The sequence below is a fragment of the Emiliania huxleyi genome (genome assembly GCF_000372725.1).
Source record: "Emiliania huxleyi CCMP1516 unplaced genomic scaffold EMIHUscaffold_11, whole genome shotgun sequence".
Classification (NCBI taxonomy): Eukaryota; Haptophyta; order Isochrysidales; family Noelaerhabdaceae; genus Emiliania; species Emiliania huxleyi.
The window spans coordinates 622,477-641,479 of record NW_005201792.1 but is presented as its reverse complement, the minus strand read 5'-3'; the positions used below and the strand labels follow the sequence as shown (position 1 = coordinate 641,479).

The following is a 19,003-nucleotide window of genomic DNA, read 5'->3' as shown; positions in this document are numbered from 1 at the left end:
ATTCTGGTCAGGGGGCGCACCACGGGAGGAGTCGATGACCACGTCGCCCGTGTGGCGGCACGCCAGCACCGACAGCACGCGCTCCTGCTGGTTGAGCAGCGGGAAGTTGCAGCCGCGGTGCCGGTTGACCACCTGCGCACGGGCCTCGAGCCGTCTGCGCCCCCTCTTCTCTCTCGGGCGACGTGCTCGGTCTCGACGCACCGCATCCGAGTGGACGCCAACGAGCAGAAAGTCGCCTGAGGGAGGGCGAGAGGCGTGCCGCGGCGGAGGGTGTCGGACTGGCCCGCGCGAGGGCGCCGGCGAGGGGGGGGAGGGAAGGAGGGGGAGGGGGAGGGGGGGGGGGAGCTCGCCCAGCGCCGCCGCCTCGCGCAGGAAAGCGACGTGCCTGTGTGCAGCCGCAAGGGCTCAGAAGGCAGCCCGGCCGCCCTTGACACGCCTCGGCGGCAGGCGCAGGGAAGGGAGGGAGGGGGAGGGAGGAGCGGAGGGAGGGAGGAGGGGAGAGTAGCGTCTCGGCTACATCTCGGCTGCTCCACAGTGATGGTGTATCTCGGCCATATCTCGGCCATATCTCGGCTACATCTCGCCCCGCGTGGAACATGTCCCAGCCGCCGTCCACGTACACCACCCTCGCGCCCGCAGGAGGGGCGCCGCACCCGTCCGCAAACAAGCGATACATAGTACTCGTCGGCAGGAACTTGCTCTCTCGCAGCGGCCGCTCCACCCCCTCGCCACCCTCGCCGCCCTCGCCCGCCGTCCTAGCCTCCCTCGCCCGCCCGCCCGCCGCCGGCCCGACCGGCGAAGGTGCGGCGGCGCGGTGGTGGTCCCGAGTGAGGAGCAGCATCCGCCTGAGGGCTGGGGTTAGGGGCTGGGGTTAGGGGCTGGGGTTAGGGGCTGGGGTTAGGGGCTGGGGTTATAGCATCCGCGCAAGGGGTGCGTCACGGGCGTGTCGCGGACGCGTCGCGGACGCGCGTGCGCTGGAGAGAGGAGGAGCTGCTGTCAACGCGCTGCCTTGGCTGCGAGCCGCCACCGCGGCCCTCGTCGTCGAGACCGCCTCTCGACAGTCTCGGCTAGGCCTCGCCCCACGATCTCGGTCGTCGAGACGCCCTCGGTGCGCGGGATGGTGCGGTACTTGCCCAGCGCGCGCGCCTGTCCGGGGCGAGCACGGGGCGTCGACGCCTGCGCTGCGCGGCCTGGAGAGGGCTCGAAAGGGAGGGTGAGGGCTGGAGAGGGCTGGAGAGGGCTGGAGAGGGCTGGAGAGGCTGCGGTGAGGGTGAGGGTGAGGGTGAGGGTGAGGGTGAGGATTGCGGGTGAGAGTTGCGGGTTCCCGCTGCGCTCGCCGACTCGTAGACGTCTCTGCCGTCGACGATGCACGGGTCGTCTCCGTGGACGACGTAGTCGATGCGGTAGGTCTCGATCGCCTGCAGGAGGGCAGCCTCTCCCTCACAAGGGGGGGGGGCTGCTGCCGCCGCTGGTGCGGGCCCGGCTCGCCCAGCGCAGGTACTCTGGCGACATGATGTAGGGCACCTTGGGCACCACCTCGTCCACAAACTTGCACGCCTAGAGTTACGGTTAGGGTTAGGGTTAGGGTCAGCACCTTGGGCACCACCTCGTCCACAAACTTGCACGCCTAGACACGCGCCCCAGCACCGTGCGTCGGACCGTCCCTAGACACCTCCCTCCTCCGGAGCTCTTTCGCGGCCGGTGCAGGATGCGGATCGGCAGCAAGGGCTCGTGATTGTGATTGCGTGCGTGCGTGCGTGCGCGCGTGCGTGTGTGTGTGTGTGTGTGTGTGTGTGTGCTGGGCGTGGAGTGTGATTGGAGTCCCACGCCCGGGTGCGCAGCCCGCGTGCGCAGCCCGTGTGGTGCGGCGCGTGTGCCGCGTGCGTGTACTCCCCCGCCCGCCGTGCACTTTTGCAGTGCTGGCCTTTGCTCTTGCACGCCTGCACCATCGCGAGCCGCTCCTCGTCGTTCATTAGCTGCGAGCGGCGCGGTGAGGGAGCGGCGTATCAGCGCGCATGGACGAGCGGCGTGCGGTGATCCGCGCGGAGCGAGGCGATTCGCGGCGGATCGGAGCTGGGGCGAGTGTGTGTGTCTCTGTGTGCGGCGGAAGCTCGCCGGTGGTGCGCCCTTGCAGCGTAGGATGGACTCGTCGTCGTTGACGCCGACGATGAGGTGCGTGCCGAGGGCACGGCCCTTGCGGAACGCGTTGGCGTGGCCGTAGTGCATCATGTCGAACGCGCCGTCCATCCAGATCCGCACCTCTCGCTGCGGAGGCTCGTCCAGGCCAGCGAGCGCCTCCCTGACGGCCTCGGCACGCGCCTCGAGGCGGGCCAGTTCTCGGGCGAGCGCATCCTTGCCGGTGCCTCTCCCGCGGCGACGGAGCCAGCGGTCGAGCAGGAGCGCGACGGAGGCAGCGAGCGCGGCGCTGAGCAGGAGTTCTCGTCGGCTATCGCTCATTGCTGCCACGTGTTGCAGGAGCTCGACGCCTAATTTCTTTCTTTCGAGGGCCAACCCACGGCCCGCGCGGCAGAGCACAGCTGCCCTTGCAAGGGCAGAACCAGAGGTGGACAAGAAGGTGGCGCAGGCGGCGCACCCGCGGGCGTGGCCGGCGGCGTGGCGGCAGCGCTGGCGGCGGCTGGCCCCGCGGGCTCCCAAGGCCGATGCACCCCATCCATCCATGGGCACCGGCGGGCACGCGGCGGCACCCTCGGCCACACCTCAGTGGCACCCCCCCTCGGTTGGCAAGGCAGGGGCCTTGGGCGGCGGGGCTGGTGGGGGGCCGGAGGAGGAGGAGAAGAAGGAGGAGGCACCGGCAATGGCGGCCTGCCGTGAGCATCCTCTGCATACCGACCCCTACGGGTCGGTGCAGCACTGTCACACCGGATCACCCCAACCCTCACTTCCTGACCACATGGCGGGCCATCGCCATAACTTGGCTCAGCAGGCCATCGTGTTAACCACTTGCTGGTTACGCTCGTGCCAACCCTCGATCCGTGATCGCTGCGAGACTTCGAGCTCTGCGGAGATACTCTCAAACTCTTTCTCTTCGTCTTCGACTTCGGCCCCCCACCGCGCTTCACCGCCCTCTGCGCATGTCTTGTCGCCCTAGGGGCTCGGGCCCCGGCCTGAACTCCTCACTGCACTGTTGCAGAATGTCCCTTGTAATGTGAAAGAAAGAAAGAAAGAAAACACACAACCCAAGGGAGGGATGGGAGAACGGCACGCCGCCACCACACAGGGATTTTAAGGAGAGGAGTGTGGTGCGCTAGCCGTCGCCCACCCTGGGGAGTCTGCCTCTTCGTATCTCTTTTCGCAGTCTCTCGCCGCTTCTCGCTGCAACCTTCATGCCTTGTAATGTGAAAAAGAAAGAAAGAAAACAGACAACCCAAGGGAGGGATGGGAGGACGGCACGCCGCCACCACACAGGGATTTTAAGGAGAGGTGTGTGGTGCGCTATCCGTCGCCCACCCTAGGGAGTCTGCCTCTTCCTATCTCTCTTCGCAGTCTCTCGCCGATTCTCGCTGCAACCTTCATGCCACCTCGCGGTCGTCCCACCCTCGTCGTTCTCTCCCTTGTCACTTCCTCCTCTGTCGCGTCGTTCTCTTCTGCCTCGTCCTGCGACGCCGCCGCCTGCCCTTGGAGCACTTGGAGTGCGGTCATCAACCTCACGCCCAGGACCGGGGAGCTAAGAAGCGCACCCAGTTGGCCGGACGCTCGGCATCGGGTTGCGGGCAAGAGAGCCCTAGCCCAGGGGGTGCGCGTTCGCAGGGCCATAACACGGGTCTCCGAGGGTTGGTTCTGCGCTTTGGGTTTCCCCTAGCTGCGGAACGCCCCCTCTACTCGGAGCTAAAGAATACTCTCCGAGGGTTGGCTCCGTGTACCAGGTTTCCCCTTAACTGCAGAACGCCGCCCCTCTACTCGGAGCTAGTGATACGAGAATACGTACTGCCCCCACGCAGTACCTGTACTACTCGACGATAATACAAGAATACGCAGCTGTGAGGTACCTATAAAGAAACAGCGAGGTAAAGTTTGGCGGCCATGATAAACCGAAAGTTGTCGTAAAACGCGGGCGAAAGCAAAGCAGAGGGCGGGCGCTTTTTGCCGCAGCGATGCCCGCAGCCTGTCGAGCAGCTTCCGCGGCGCCCATGCGCCGCGGGGTTGACCGACAGCCGCGCCTCTCGCGCCTCCCGTGCCACGCGCGGCGACGCGCACCCTGCGCGCCAGTCGGCGCATTGGCAGTACTGCACCAGCCAGCACGGCGTGGAGCAATGCATCCAGGGCATTGTGCTGGGCGCCAACCAGCATGCCTCAGGACAGAGCACGGGAGCATGCTGCGCACCCTGGCGCAGCGCCAGCTCGCCTCCAAACAGGCACTCTCACCACTGCACAGCCGCCCACGAGCGCCCGCAGCTGCACTGCTCAACACTGAAGCTCAGGAGCCTCCCCTTGTTGTCGCAGCTTTGTGCAGTGCAGCGTGCGAGCAGCGCAGCGCCAGGCCGACCCCTGGCACGCCCGGGCGGCTGTGGGACGGAGGCCCGCCGAGCGAGTGCGAGCCGCATCGGCGGCCATGTCTCCTGCCGCCGCGAGCGAGCGGCGCAAAGAGGCAGCGTCGCGCATGCTTTTCAAGACAAGACATCCGTCCTTTGACTCTGCCGGTCCCTTGTTCTCGCGGCTTCTTTCGCCTTTCGGCGCAACTCCGTCCTCCTCGCGGCGTATCCTGGCCCCTCGAGTCTATCGAGCTCCCCTCGCGCAAGGACCACATTTCTGACTCCCACTCCGATCATTTGCCTACAGGTCATGTTGTTGCTCAGGTCCACTCTCTCTTCGAACACTTGTAATGTGAAAGAAAGAAAAGAAAGAAAACAGACAACCCAAAGGGAGGGATGGGAGGACGGCACGCCGCCACCACACAGGGATTTTAAGGAGAGGTGTGTGGTGCGCTATCCGTCGCCCACCCTAGGGAGTCTGCCTCTTCCTATCTCTCTTCGCAGTCTCTCGCCGATTCTCGCTGCAACCTTCATGCCACCTCGCGGTCGTCCCACCCTCGTCGTTCTCTCCCTTGTCACTTCCTCCTCTGTCGCGTCGTTCTCTTCTGCCTCGTCCTGCGACGCCGCCGCCTGCCGGTCCCTTGTTCTCGCGGCTTCTTTCGCCTTTCGGCGCAACTCCGTCCTCCTCGCGGCGTATCCTGGCCCCTCGAGTCTATCGAGCTCCCCTCGCGCAAGGACCACATTTCTGACTCCCACTCCGATCATTTGCCTACAGGTCATGTTGTTGCTCAGGTCCACTTGTAATGTGAGAGAGTGCGCGGTGTTCCCCTCCTCTTTCTTTTGGCTTGTTGGTGGTGGCAGCGCCCGGCAGAGGCCTCTCCCGCCACCGCCCCGCCTCGCACCGCGACCGCCGTCGGTATGCTCACCGCCGTGGTCCTCGCCAACGGCAACGATGGCGACAACTTGTACCCTCTCACGGAGGACATGCCGCTCGCCGCGCTCCCCGTCGGCAACCGGCCGCTCCTCTCTTACCAGCTCGAGATGCTGCAGCGCGCGGGCAGCTTCGGAGAGGTGCTGGTGGTGACCAACGACCGGCACCTCTCCCGGCTCGAGGCTGTGGTGAGCGAGTACCGCGGGCCTCTCCGCATCGAGCTGGTGGTCGTCGAGGAGGGCGCGGGCAGCGCCGACGCGCTGCGCACGCTGAGGGGCCGCGGCCGGCTGGCGGGCGATTTCGCGCTCATCTCTGGCGACACAATCTCGGACGTGCCGTTCCAGAAGATCGCGGCGATGCACCAGCTGCACGGCGCCTCCGTCACCGTGCTCCTCAAGCAGCAGCCGCCGCGGCCTGCCGCCGACAAGAAGAAGGCGCGCGACCTGGACGGGACGGACTTTGTTGGCATCGACGAGTCGCGGCAGCGGCTGCTGTACCTCGAGTCGGCGGCCGACTGCGACGGGGGCGTCATCACGGTCTCCGAGTCCATGCTGCGCGCCCATCCCCACCTCGAGGCGCACAGCGCCCTCGCCGAGCATCGCACCTGCAGGGAGCCTCTCCCCGAACCTTCTCTGAACCTTCTCTGACCCTTCTCGGAGCCGTCCTGCAGGTGCACAGCGACCTCGCCGACCCGCACGTCTACCTCTTTGCGCATTGGGTGCTCGAGGCGAGGCAGCCAGCCCGGCGCAGCAGCGCAGCGACGCAGCCCCGACCTTCGCCTCCCTCCCCCTCGCCCTTCGCCCTTTCCCACCGCGCCCGCCCACCGCGCCCGCCCTGCTTCCGCGCAGGTGCTCGACCACAAGCCGCACTTCTCGTCTGCAAAGTTCGAGCTCCTCCCCTACCTCGTCCGGAAGCAGTTCCTCGACCAGGCCAACCTCCCGCTCCCGCAGGCCGAGGCGCAGCCGCAGCAGGCAGCCGCCACGTCCTCCGCCGCCAAATCACCTTAGATTAGATTCGATGAGATCCTCTGCGCAGCAGGCCACCGCCATGTCCTCCGCCGCCGCCACCGCCGCACGCCTCGCCGGCGCCGTCCGCTGCTGCTGCTACGTCGTCCCGCACGAAGGCCACTACTGCATGCGAGCTTGCTCCATCGCCGCCTACATGCAGGCTGCGCCCTCCCCACATCTCCCCATGTCTCCCCACATCTCCCCGTGTCTCCCCACATCTCCCCGTGTCTCCCCACCTCTCCCGCCTACAGGCTGCGGCACCTGCTCACGCAGAGGGCCTGCAGCACGCCCTCCCCCCGCCAACCCCCCCCGCCCGCTCGCACCCCTCGGGGCAGGCCAACCTCGACATCTGCAAGGGCGGCGCAGCGACCTTCGACAAGGCCGCCGAGCCGACCGAGCCCCTCCGCGAGGGGAACTTCGCGGCGAGCAACATCGACCAGCAGAGCGCGCGAGGCGAGCCTCGCACCCTCCCCCGCACCCTCTCCGCACCCTCCCCCGCACCCTCTCCCGCACCCTCTTCCGCACCCTCTCCCGCACCCTCTCCCGCACTGACGCCCTCTGCGGCGTGCGCGTGCAGGCGGCTCTGTCGAGCTCGGGCCGCGCTCGCAGGTGAAGAAGTCGGCGGTGGGGCCGCACTGCCGGCTCGGCGCGGGCGTGCGGCTGACCAACTGCGTGCTGATGGAGGGGGTGGTGGTACACGACAAGGTGCGGACGGGGGCGAGAGGGGTGCCCGGATCGGGCCGAGATCGGGCCGAGATCGGGCCGAGATTGCGAGCCGGCCGCCGGCGGTGGGTGCCGCCCCTCTCTCGCCCCGCGAGCCTGCCGAGCCTTCGGCTGTGCCTCATCTCGGCTGCACCTCGGCTGGACCTCGGCTGCACCTCCGGCTGTCTCTCGACTCGCCCGCAGGTGCACATGTCGAACTGTATCCTCTGCCGCGGCGCCGAGGCGAGCCCGCACCCGCCCTCCCTCCCTGCCGGCACCCACCCTGCCTGCCGCTGTAGCGTGCGCAGCCGCGCGAGGCGGAGGCGAGGGCGGACGGGCGCCCTCTGGGGACAGGTGCACGAGGGCGCGACGCTCAAAGACGTGCAGGTGGGGAGCAATGTGAGCGTCGAGGCAGGCGCGAACGTGAAGAGCGAGGCGCTCACCGCCGAGGTAGACGCGGAGGGCAGCGTGGTCGGCTCAGCCGAGGAGGATTGAAGTACCAACCACGGTTGATCGTTCCGCCGGCCTCGCATCGCCGTTCGGGTACATGCTGGCTGTGGCACCGTCTCGCGTGTGGTGCTGCGCATGCCGAGCCGGTGGGGTTGCGAGAGAGTACTCTGTCTGTATCACTGGCGGTATGTGGCTCTTCGACGATCTGGGCCACCGCAAACGATTTTGATCAGCAAATTTCGCTCGGCCTCGGGCATCGCTCGGGCGGCCGACTACACGGTGAGCCATACGGACCTTGCACAAAACCTTTTCCTTCTAAGCAGGGCTACACAATGACCCTATAGTGTGGGGGTGTTCCTGGCGAGTTGTGATGAGTAGAATTAGACTAGCCAATACTATTTTGAAGTTCATATATGAAAATACCAACTTGCCTATGTGCACGTCTCCGCGGCGGCGGCCCGGAGGCGGCCCGGCGGAGCGGTCAGAGCAGCACTGCGCCGGCCGGCGATCGACTCTCGACTATAGTACGGGCTCTATTGAATGGCCTCAAGGTGCTCTCTAGGACTGCCCTACTCCGCTCGCCCGGCTACGTCGCTGAGCTTCGAAGGAAAAGGTTTCGCTCGGCACGACGTCGGAGAGCAAACTTCAGCGATCAGCGTTCGTCCTACACGGAATGCTGGACGCACGTCGGCAAGTGGTCGCATGACCAGGCCGGCTGCTGCTCAGAATCTGGGCCCTCTTGGCGCTCGCACTCGCGCTCTTCATAACGGCTTTGCCCCCTCCCTCCTGCGCCGACGTTGGGCAGCCCGACCACGATACCGCCAGTGCCGCTGGCCTGCAACTCGAGGCGCCTTTGAATGAGCACGAGCCGGTGCGCGACGCGGCGCGGGTGATGCAGCCCAAGGTGACGGCGACGGCGGAGGGGTCGGCGGCGGAGGGGGAGGCGGCAGCGGCGGCGATGGCCGCGGGGTCGGCCCGCCCGCCTTTGCTGCTGGTGCTGTGGGATGTCAGTCATCTGCCACCACTCGCCAGCGACAAGGTTGCCGGGTCCATGGACGCAGACTTGCTGGAAATTGAAGAGGTGCTCGGCGTGCGTTACTGCGATCCGAGCCAGATGACTGCGGTGGCGCTGAGGAACCCTGTCGATGAAGACGACGACCGCTTGGAGTACCTCGTCTCTGGTTCGGCAGGTCCCGACGACCGTGGCTTCCATTCTGTCGATTGGTTTTTTCACGGCGACTTGCTGGACCATGCAGGTGCGGACACGGTCAAGGCAGCGATACAAGAGTATTAGAACTGGATAAGGAATTCACGGCGCTGGCGGAGGCGTGTGACGAGGCTGATGCTGAGTAGCCGCACCAGCGCTGCTCAGCGGCAGTGTGCGCCGACCAAGGGCAGGGCCAGTGGTAGACAGTGGACGTGGTGAGGCTGCTCTCTGAGCAATGACACTAGCAGGAGCATCATGAGTGTCCTCGGAGTCACCTGTATTACGATATCACCACGCCGCCACGCTCGCAAGGGCCGCCTAAGCGCCTAAGCACCCTAAGCACCCCCCCGCTTAGGCCGCTTAGGCGCTTAGGCGAGTGACGGCCGACTCCCCGGGGCCTGGCGTGCCTCCGCCGTGGGCTGAGCGCCCGGGAGAGCCACTCTGCAAGTGGTGTGCGAGCGTGTAGCCATTAGCGTGCAGTCGGCCGGGCCCCAGATGCAGATCCCCAGCGCGGCCGCGCAGAACGCGCTCTAAATAAATAAAGAAAACGGTCAAACTCTGAGACGAGATGGGATTTAGGGACGTGTGTCCCCGCCCTGCACGATCTTGGTGTGAGGGATCTTCAATCCGTGTCCCCTCACCCCTCGTCACAACCCGACACCTGGAAGAGCGGCAAGAGTTGGGGCTGCGGCTACGGCTGCGGCTACGAGAGGGGCCGGGGTCGCGGGAGAGCCGCTGCGCCGCGTGGACGCGCCTACACCGCTCTTGCTCCGCTCGCCACCTCTCGCAAAGGTCCAAAGTCATAGCCATCACCTCCTCCGGCAAGTCCTTTTCGCCTATCTTGCCGTCCCTCCAATCCTGGAAGAGCTCGTCGTCATAGCCGTATTGCATCACAGCCTGCTGCACTGCGTCGTGTACAACCCCTGCCACCCTATCCCGCGCCTCGGCGTCGGAAAAGTATTGGTCGAGCTCGGAGTCATACTCGGAAGCAGGCGCAGATGGCCGCGGTGATTTGGCAGGCGGCGAGGAGGGGGAGGGGGAGCGCGGCGGTGCGCGCTCGTGGCTCCCGCTGGTGCCAGAAGGGCCAGCGCCCAGCGCGCTCAGCCTGTTCTTGTTCACCTTGGGAGAGGGGGGTGGGGGTCCACCTCCCTTGGGTGCGGGCTGGCGGTCAGGCTTGCGCTTGACCGCCTTGCCCGGCGGCTTGCGGCCATGGTTCCTCATGGTGAACCTGTCCGGCATGCCGCCCTTCCCAACCCTGGTCCACCCCTCGGGCGACTCGTTGGGCTCTGCAACGCTGGCATACACTAATATGACACACACATGAAATACACCACGCACCACGTACCCAAACCCAAAACGCCCTAACCCCTATCGCCTATGCCTAAAACCCTCTAAACCCGTCGCTAACCCCAACAGCAACAGCCCCAACCACCCCACAACCGCAACCCTATCCGCTATCCCTAACCCTAACCCACCTCCTCCAGTCCCAACTCCCACCGCAAATTTGAAAGATCAGGCCCGAATGCATTTTTTTCAACATTGTCGCACAGGCGCTCCCCGCGCCTGCAGAGATTTTGAACTAAATTCGACAAAATCGTACCTGGGCCAACCTGGGATCCTATAGCCAGGAGCCAGGCAGGTAGCCCACACGGCCGCACGAGCACGACTGGCTTGGCAAGCCGGGGCGGGGGATTACCTTTACCGAACCATCAACACACATCACCGGCACCGCTCGCCGCTGCTCCGTCCGTCCGTGCTCCCTTCCCTTCGGGCTTCGGCGCCGCCGTGCAATCTAATTTTCCAGCTGGCGCCGCTCGGTAAGCGGAGGATTGCCGTAAACCCGATTGATGCACCAGCAAGGCCTCAACGCCGTCGCGAACTTTTGGTTTGAATACGAACCAAACAACTGCGAGGACGTCTCGATTCAAGTGGCATTTTACCGATTCGTTCGGCGAACTCGGCCGGCCAGCGTCTCGTGCGCGCGCTCGCTAATCGCGCGGCGCGTCGTGCGCCAATGTCGTCGGATTTTAGCGACTACTCAGAGCGCAGCGTGGTACCCTGAGAGGGACGGGAGCACATGGGTCACCGCGCGCAGCCAGTGCTCCGAGTCCGACGGCGCCCTCTACGACGCGCACATCCGGGCGGTCGGTGAAGCTGCGGCCAAGACCGCAGGCAAGGCGGAGGTGGACCCGTTTCACAACCTAGAATCTCAAGAAGGTGTGAGAGTCGTGATTTCTTGTTGGTTTTCTAAAATTCTTGAATCTCGGAAATTATGTATGTGCAGTCGCGTAGGCCACATGAAGACACAGTACACAGTACGTCTACGAGCTGTGTGGGCTTTTACGGCGCAGGCGGGCGATGACCAGTGTTGCCCTCTCGTGGCAACAAAAAAAACCCCGCTTGGCTCCTCTCTCTCCCGTCGCCAAGACCTGCATGTCCCTCACACAGGCAGTGTTCGCCGCCCTGTGCGACGCGCTGTTAACTGACCTGGCGGTGCGCCGTGCGGCGGAGGAGCGCGTCTCCTCACTCAGCGCGCAGCCCGGGTTTGTGGTCAGCCTTGTCGAGGTGCTGCTCGAGCCGCAGGCGGAGGCGGCGGCACGGCAGCTGGCAGCTGTTGTGCTCAAGAACTTCTTGCGCACGCACTGGTGCGAGGCGGCCGTTACTTTCACGCCTCCACTCGTCTCCGACCACGAGAAGGCGGCGGTGCGCGCTGCACTACCGCGAGGCCTGTCGGACAGGGTGCCGCGTATCCGCACCGCCGTCGGCGTCGCTGTGGCAACCATCGCGCAGTGGGACTGGCCCGACGAGTGGCCTTCGCTGATGGACGAGCTCCTCCGACCGCTCGAGGCGGCGGCGGCCGGCGGTGGTGGCGCTGGCGGCGGCGGTGGCGCGCCGGCCGCCGGCGCACTGCGCTGCCTCGAGCTGTGCGCGTCCGAGCTGTCGGAAGATCAGCTGCCGGCGGCGACGCAGCGGTTGCTGCCGCTGCTTCTTCAGCTCGCGCGGGGCGCCGGCGGCGACGCCGCGAGCGCCAAGCAGGCGGCGCGGTCCGTGCGTGTCGCAAGGCGCGTGATCGAGCGGCTCTCGCTGCTGGTTGGCGACGACCATCGCCAGCTGCAGCGGCTCCGCGCCGGGCCAGTGGCTGCGTGGGGGGTGCTCGCGACGGAGCAGCTGGGCCAGCTCGCCTCGCGCTACCGCGTGACCCCACCGGGCGGTACGCTGCAGAAGGCACCCTCCCTCTCCCTCGCCGCACCGCGCACGAAGCTTCCCCGAACCTTCTTTTGCAGGCGAGCCAGAGGACCACTCCCTCTCCATCGCGCTGCTGCGGCTGTTGCAGCTGCTGCTCTCCTCGTGGCCCGCCTCGCTGCCGCCCGCGCGGTGCTCGCTCCTGCCGCCGCTCGGCGCGCTCCTGTCTGGCGCGCTGCAGACCTTCCAGCAGCGGCTGCTGTGCGACGCCGCCAGCCTGGGCGAGGAGGGGGCCGACTCCGACGGTCGCTCCTCGCACGCGCCTCCCAGACACCTCGCAGACTCCTCCCTGCCTGCCCGAAGCGGCAAGCGCCCTCCGTGTGCCCCACCCCCACCCCCACCCCCGCCCTGCCGCAGGCTCCTCGCTCGGGCTCGAGGCGCTCGTCTCGCACGTCTTCGACGTCCTCGCCGCGATGGCCTCCTCCTCGCGCCACCACAAGCTGCTGCTGCCGGCGCTGCCGCAGCTGCTCCACGGCGCGATCGCCTTCACGCAGCTGCCCGTCGCCACCGAGCAGGCCTTGGCTGACGGCCAGCAGCAGTGCCTGCTTCCTTCTCACTCCCTCCTCGATGGCGAGCCTCGATGGCGAGCAGGCGTGGGCCGACGACCTGCAGCAGTACCTCCTCGACGAGGAGGACGACACCTTCGCCTGCTCACTCCGCGTCGCCGCGCAGCAGCTGCTTGAGGAGCTCGTCGACAGCTGCGGCCGGCGTGTCGTCACGCCGCTCTGCGCCGCCGTCGAGAGGAGGCTGGCCGAGGCGCGGGGTCACACCCATCCAAGACGTGCACTCTCGGCCCTTGCTGCACACTGCGCGCCAGAGGGGTGCTCCGGCCTCGTCCTCCGGCCTCGTCCCGCACGCCGCCCGGACGCTGCTCTGTCCGATTCGCCGCATCCACAGGACGGCAGCTCCCCTCCCCTGCTGCGCTTGCCCGACGCCCGCCCCGCTCCCCGCAGGCGGACGCAGCGCGCGCACTCGCAGCAGGCGGCGGCGCGGACGCGCCCGCCGCCGCGGCAAGCTGGTGGCGGACGCGCGAGGCGTCCCTCATCGCGTTGGGCCTTGCTGCGCCGTCGCTGCTGCGCGCGGGTCGCGCTCACGCTAAGCGTGGCGATGCCGCGCCGCCCCCGCCGGTGACGGCCGAGAGGTTGGACCGAGCGGTGCCCGTCTCCGACACTTCCTAGACACTTCCGAGGGTCGCCCCCTTTCCCCGTCAGGCTGCTCTCCGAGCTCTTCCTCCCTGACGTGGCCCCCGCCGCGCCGCCGCTCCTCCGCGCCCGAGCGCTCTGCACCGCGGCACTCTTCTCCCCCGGCGCGTCGGCGGCGGCGACCCACCCGCTGCTGGTTGCCGCCGCCGCCGCACTCCAGCCGACCGAGCCGCCGCTCCTGCGCTTCGCCGCTTGCCGCGCCGTCGCCGGGTTTGCCAACCGAGCGCCCGCTGCCCACATCGCGCCGGCGGTGGCGACGCTGCTACCTGCTGTGGCTGGACTGCTCTCGAGCGACGAGGCGCCCCCCCCCCCCCCTCCCCCCTCCCCCCAACGCCGTAACCCCTCCCCTCCCGTGCTACTGACCCTCTCCGCCCGCCCCTCCCGCCCCACGCCCAGGTGCAGTCCGAGGACGTGGCGATCGCAGTCCTCGACTGCATTGCGGCGCTGCTTCGGCGGGACGCCGCCACGGCGGCGCGTTCAGAGGGCGAGCTGACGCCGCTGCTGCTCCGGCTCTGGTCGTCGCGCCACGCCGAGCCCCTCTTGGCAATGGCTATCGTCGACGCCTTCAAGGTGCTCAGTCCCAGCCCCTCTCCCCCCCCCCCCCCCCCCTCCCGACGCAGCTCTCTCTGGCGGCCTCCCGGTTCCGAGTCAGGCCCTCGCCCTCGCCCCCTCCGCGCTGCCCGGCCTCGTGGAGAAGCTCCTTCCGGTCATCGGCCTCGTCCTCACCCTGCAGAGCACGGCCGACGCCAGCGCCGCCGCGAGTGCGGCGGCAGCCGGCGAGGAGTGGGACGAGGACGAGCCGCTCGACCCGACACAGCCCGCCCTCGAGCTGCTCAGCGCCGTCGTCCTCAAGCGCTGGCCCTGCGGCACGCCACTGCCGGCGGCGGCGGCGGGCGAGGCCCTCCCAGCGCTGCTGCGGGTGCTCGGTGCCTCAAGCGACCCGGAGGTCTTGCGAGTGGGCTGCGCTTGCCTTCGCCGCTTCGCACAGCGAGGCGCCCTCGGCGATGGGAGCGGCGGCCCCGCCGCCAATCTGCTGCCCCCCACCTTCGGCCGCATGCTGCGCGCGGAGCTCGGCGAGGACCTCCGTCCCTCCGCTGCGCGCCTCGCCCTCCCCCTCACCCTCCCTCGCTCCCCACCAAGGCGAGGAGGCCGTGCACCACTCCGCGCGCCTGTTCTGCGACCTGCTGCGCGGCCAGGCGGCGCCCGCGATCGCGCCCGCCCTCGGCGACCTCGTCGGCCTCGCCGTGGCGTGGCTGCGGCGCAAGACCCTCTTCGGGCTCCGCCTCGCCCTCCTCTCCTTCCTCGCGCAGGCCGTGCTCGCGCTCGGCGCGGAAGCGACGCTCGGCAGGCGCGCCACACACCGACGGAGCGCCGCCTCTGCCGCCGCCGTCCTCCGACCCCCCTCCCTTCCCCTCCCCGACAACAGGCTCGCCGCTGACGAGGCCGCGAGGCTTCCCCGACGAGGTCGGCCCGAGCTCGACGGAGGCGACACCCAGCCCGCGGTGCCGCTGGTGCTCCGCGCGTGGGTCGCCGTCTCTGGCTGCTCGCCTGTGCTTCGCGCTGCACGCCGCTCTCAGCCGTCCTGCCGCACCGCACAGGTCGATGCCATCCCGGACACCGCACAGCCGCCGGCGCGGCGGGAGCTGCTCGTCGTGCTGATGCGGCTCCTCACTGCGCCCGCGCCGCCCGCGCCGCCGCCGGCCGAGCTCTGGCACCTCTCGGTCGCGGGAGACGCGCAGGCTGCTCTCGCGGGTGTCGTGCTGTGGCAGCGCCGCACTTAGGGTTGAGCGCCCCTTATTCGCCGCGCGCAGGTTGATGCGAGGGAGGCGAGGTTGACACGCGCAAAGGCGCGCAGGATTCGGGAAGCTGGGTTAGGGCTACCACTTCCCCACCAGCCCCAGCTGCCGCTCTTGGTGCGCGCGTTCCAGCTGCTGGCGCGCGAGCTCGCCTGTCCTCCTGCCTCCGGCGCGGAAGGGCGAAAGGCGCGGCTGGCGTCGTCGGCTTGGGGCGCACTGGGCGGCTACGGCGTCGGCGAGAGCGACGAGAGCGACGTGACCGCGTCCGACGAGGAGGAGGAGGGCGAGGAGGGCGAGGAGGGCGAGGAGGGCGAGGGAGGGGGCGCGCGGAGGTCTCCTTTTGTGCCCCTGGACGAGGTGAGCTCTCACGGCCTCGAGGCGGGCGAGGTCAACCTCTCCTCGCTGCTCGACTCGGATGGGGAGGACTTTGATGACGACCACGACGACGACGACGACGACGACGATCGCGCCGGTGGCGAGATGGGCGGCGGGGGCGGCGATGCGGACGGTGCTGAGGCCCTCAACCTTGGAGCGGAGTCGGCGTCTTTTGTGCGGTCGGTTGCGGCACAGCTTGGCCAGGGCCAGTTCGAGCAGCTCTGCGCACAACTGTCGAGCGCCGATGAGCGGAGGGCGGTTGCTGGCGTGTTGAGTTGAGAGTTTTTTAGTTTAGTGTTCACTGCCACTGTGTCTCCCGCCTCACCCAGTCGTGCTCTTGCGTAAGCGGTTAGTCTCTCTCTGTCGAACTCACCCGAACGATCGAAACCACGCAATCGGAATCCCGCGAAACCTCGCGGCGCGTCGGGTCTCGGGGGACGGGGGGACCGCGGGGCGTCCTCATCGCAACCTGTCAGCAGTCCACCTCCGGGTATGTGAGCTGTGAGCTGTGAGGGTCCGCCCGCAGGCGCATTTTGGATACCGCGAGTCGGTGTGCCCGGTGCCGAGCCGCGAGCGGTGCCCATTACGGCTTTTTAGCCTGAGGGAAAAGGTTACTTTCTGCAGTTTCTCTTCTTATTTTCTGCTGGAGGTGGAGCCTCGGGTGCTTTTACGCTTTTGATGGGGTCAGCGAGAGTACCACCTTTACCACTTTGGTCCTCTCGTAGCGCCAAGCTTTTACGACCAGGAAAGTGATCTGGCCCTGCGAGGGGGCGTCGCCACGGCGCGCCTTTGTGAGGTCGTGGTCAGGCGAGACATAGATGGTGGCTCGAGGATGGTGTGGATGGAGGGCGGAACGACGCTCGGGGCAAAGGAGGGAGGCGGTGAAGAGGCGCCCACGCAGACCGGGCGCTCGAACCGACCAACAGCGTGCTGCCGGTCGGGGCTGATGGACTACAACTCCCCTGTTATGAAAGGCGCAATGTGAGTATGTGAGTGAGTATTCTTGATACGAAACCACGACGACACACACCAGTCGACTCGCATCGGGTGCCTCCATGAATGGCGGAGCTATTCTCGCGTCCACACCACACCTGGCTCCAACGTGGACACGCCCATAGCTGGGGACACTACTAGGTCACGCATGGCATCAGAAGTTGTATCTCTGGGCCCCGAAAGGCTTCTCTAGCAGCGTCGTTACGCATGCGCCCTCCCCTCCTGGGCGCAGGCGCCTCACGTCTCGACAGAGCATACGCCCTTGGCGTGTGGCGACACGAGTTCACATCAACTGCCGCAACAGCGCCTCAAAAAAAAAGCCATTTGCAGGTGGCTGATAGTAATGTGTAGCGAACTCATCCTCTGAGGCGCCCGCGTCCCACCCCCGCCTGCCGTTTCGTGAAGTACCTCTCCAAGGAGCTCAAGGCGAATGGCAAGGCTTTCGATTTCACGATCGCGGGCGCAAAGTGGGCCTCGCAGGAGGAGGGCCACGAGTTCAAGTTCGAGTTCGGCGAGGCCTGAACGAGCGGCGTCGGTGTGAGAACGGGGGGGCCTGAGCCCACGGCGTAGCTAACGTGCGCAGAGCAAGCGGGCCGAGCCCCATCCCACTCGCCGCCCGCGCGTCGACGGGGACTGCCATGGGTGGTCTATGTTTCTGGTGGTGTCCTGTGCGTGCGCGACTCCGTAAGGGCCGGGCTCTCTGTGTTCGAGACGTCTGGTTCTCAGAGCAGCACGTCCTTACAACACCACGAGTACGCGCAAAATGGATGAATACCTACAGATCACACGCAAGGGTTCCCCACCGTACTTCGCGCGCGGCCTCGCACGCCTCACGCGAAGCCCGTGGCGTGCCGTCGTCAGTGCAAGGCTCGGGGGCATCTCGACTGGCGCGCTCTCCAACCTGTTGCCGACAGCAAGCATCGGCCGGCTCGGCGCGTCGCAGCACGACCCGCCCGCTCCGGCGTCCAACGCGCCCTCCTTCAGCGTCGTCTCGAGCGTCGCCGACTCCGTCTTCGGCGGCGGCGCCTCCCGCCGCGCTCGCATCGCCGAGGTGCTCAACATCATCTGCCAGGAGATCGGCACGATCTCGCTCCTCGGCGCCGCCGGACGTCTCCACATGGTGGTCACGCGGCCTCTGGCTGGAACGGGATCTACCTCGCAAGCGAGTCACCCGGGCCGGCGCGCGTCTTCCGAGAGAAGGGCGGGACCTAGTAAGCCGCTAAGCCGGCCGGGCGTACGGAGTCTATACCCCGTGATCCCCTCTCATCGGGTGCGTCGGCCTTAGCGTGACAGCAGTCACGAAGACTGCCCGCCCTTAGCCGGTGGGATCAAGCCAGTACGCCCCCCACGGTTGAGGGGAGGACGACTGTCTCTGACGGCGAACCTCAGTTACGAGCCGCCCTCCCCTCGAGACGCGTGGCCAGTGCACTCGGGCCCCAGCGTGGGTGCACCGTCCCACACGCCTCACGCGGCCTCTGTGGCTGGAACGGGATCGCAAGCGAGTTCCCCGGGCCGGCGCGCGTCTTCCGAGAGGCAGATTCGTAAGAGCGAATAGCCACACACACTCTCTTACGTACATTGAGAGAGCGAGAGAGGGTACACACTGAGAAGCTAAAACGCAAAGTCGTACCTACACACTGAGAGAGATCTTCGATCGCCGTGCAAAGCTCGCTTCCGAGCTCTCACGCAGCCTTGGGCTCGAGCTTTACCTTTGGGGCCTCTATCTATAGAGAACACACACACGCGCTTCTCCCCTAAAAAGATACATACAGTCGTACACTGAAAGGCTAGCTATAGACGAGAGGACTAGCCCCACGGGGCTGACTGGGATCCGGAGGAGAGAGGTCATCCGGATCGTGCGTGTGGCGGGACGCTGCCGGGCACCTGCCTGTGGTTGCTGTCCTTCCTCCACCAACACACAGCGCTCCCGACGGGGACGCCATCACCCTGGCCCAGGGATCTACAAGGCTGTCTTGAGGTCCGACCCTAAAAGCTCGGCGCCGGGCACCCCTCAAAAAAATAAAATCGGCCTACAAAATAAACCAAGGCGGCACAAGAGGACCAAGAGGACGCATCGACCCCTTTGGGCCCCTTCATCGATCCCTTCGTCGGATCCCCTCGAATGCAAGTCGCCGCGATCTTGTCCAAGAACGTGGGCTTCGGCATCTACGCGCTTGCCCTAGGTAGTCTAGGTGCTCAAGCTCAGGACTGGAGCATTCTTTCCGTGTGCTTCTGGGGTGAGCTTCTTCTTGACGCTGTCTTCCGGGAAATCCAAGAGTAGCTAGATGCTGCCCTGACCAAGCCTACGTTACGCCGAAACCAACACTGTACACGACCAAGGTCCAAGCACCTCGAACATCGAACGGCTCCGCCTTGGGAGAGCCCCCCTTGTCGTTGTCGCCACGGCGCTGATTTTGATCCGGCTATCTTTGACTCACATCCACTCTCCGACACTAGAGCCGAGTCTCAAGAGAGAGAGAGGGAGGGTTGATCGATATTAGAATGTCACACAAAAAGCAGTCTTGGCTCTCTTGCGGTTATAAGAGCCCTCACGGCTCACGCCACTCTCTTGCACCGCTCTTCCGCGTGTCGGGTTGTGACGAGGGG

The 19,003-nt window shown here is 66.7% G+C and overlaps 3 protein-coding genes across 3 annotated transcripts in view; 2 read left to right on the top strand and 1 right to left on the bottom strand.

Annotated features, from left to right (window-relative positions):
* EMIHUDRAFT_462176 (cytidylyltransferase) overlaps positions 1-2,457 on the bottom strand; it is a gene marked incomplete at both ends in the record, with an annotated part of 3,088 nt that extends 631 nt beyond the window's left edge. The window contains 9 exons of the mRNA XM_005791941.1: positions 21-132; positions 202-236; positions 733-845; positions 1,049-1,176; positions 1,350-1,418; positions 1,525-1,557; positions 1,595-1,627; positions 1,910-1,940; positions 2,147-2,457. Of these exons, the coding sequence (XP_005791998.1) occupies positions 21-132; positions 202-236; positions 733-845; positions 1,049-1,176; positions 1,350-1,418; positions 1,525-1,557; positions 1,595-1,627; positions 1,910-1,940; positions 2,147-2,457 (865 nt within the window). The remainder of the gene's footprint in view (positions 1-20; positions 133-201; positions 237-732; positions 846-1,048; positions 1,177-1,349; positions 1,419-1,524; positions 1,558-1,594; positions 1,628-1,909; positions 1,941-2,146) is intronic.
* Positions 2,458-5,408: 2,951 nt separating this feature from the next.
* EMIHUDRAFT_97762 (hypothetical protein) lies at positions 5,409-8,874 on the top strand (the record flags this gene model as incomplete). Its single annotated transcript, XM_005791940.1, has 6 exons — positions 5,409-5,957; positions 6,092-6,139; positions 6,270-6,326; positions 7,038-7,133; positions 7,485-7,580; positions 8,428-8,874. The coding sequence occupies 6 exons, from the start codon at positions 5,409-5,411 to the stop codon at positions 8,872-8,874; spliced, it is 1,293 nt and encodes a 430-aa protein (XP_005791997.1).
* A 5,358-nt stretch (positions 8,875-14,232) lies between these two features.
* EMIHUDRAFT_448873 (hypothetical protein) lies at positions 14,233-16,128 on the top strand (the record flags this gene model as incomplete). The annotated part of the gene is made up of 8 exons (XM_005791939.1): positions 14,233-14,310; positions 14,378-14,580; positions 14,659-14,758; positions 14,831-14,884; positions 15,134-15,283; positions 15,545-15,661; positions 15,930-15,979; positions 16,053-16,128. Coding segments are annotated over exons 1-8 (822 nt in total), but the record flags the coding sequence as incomplete, so codon positions are not given.
* Between the last annotated feature and the right edge of the window lie 2,875 nt (positions 16,129-19,003).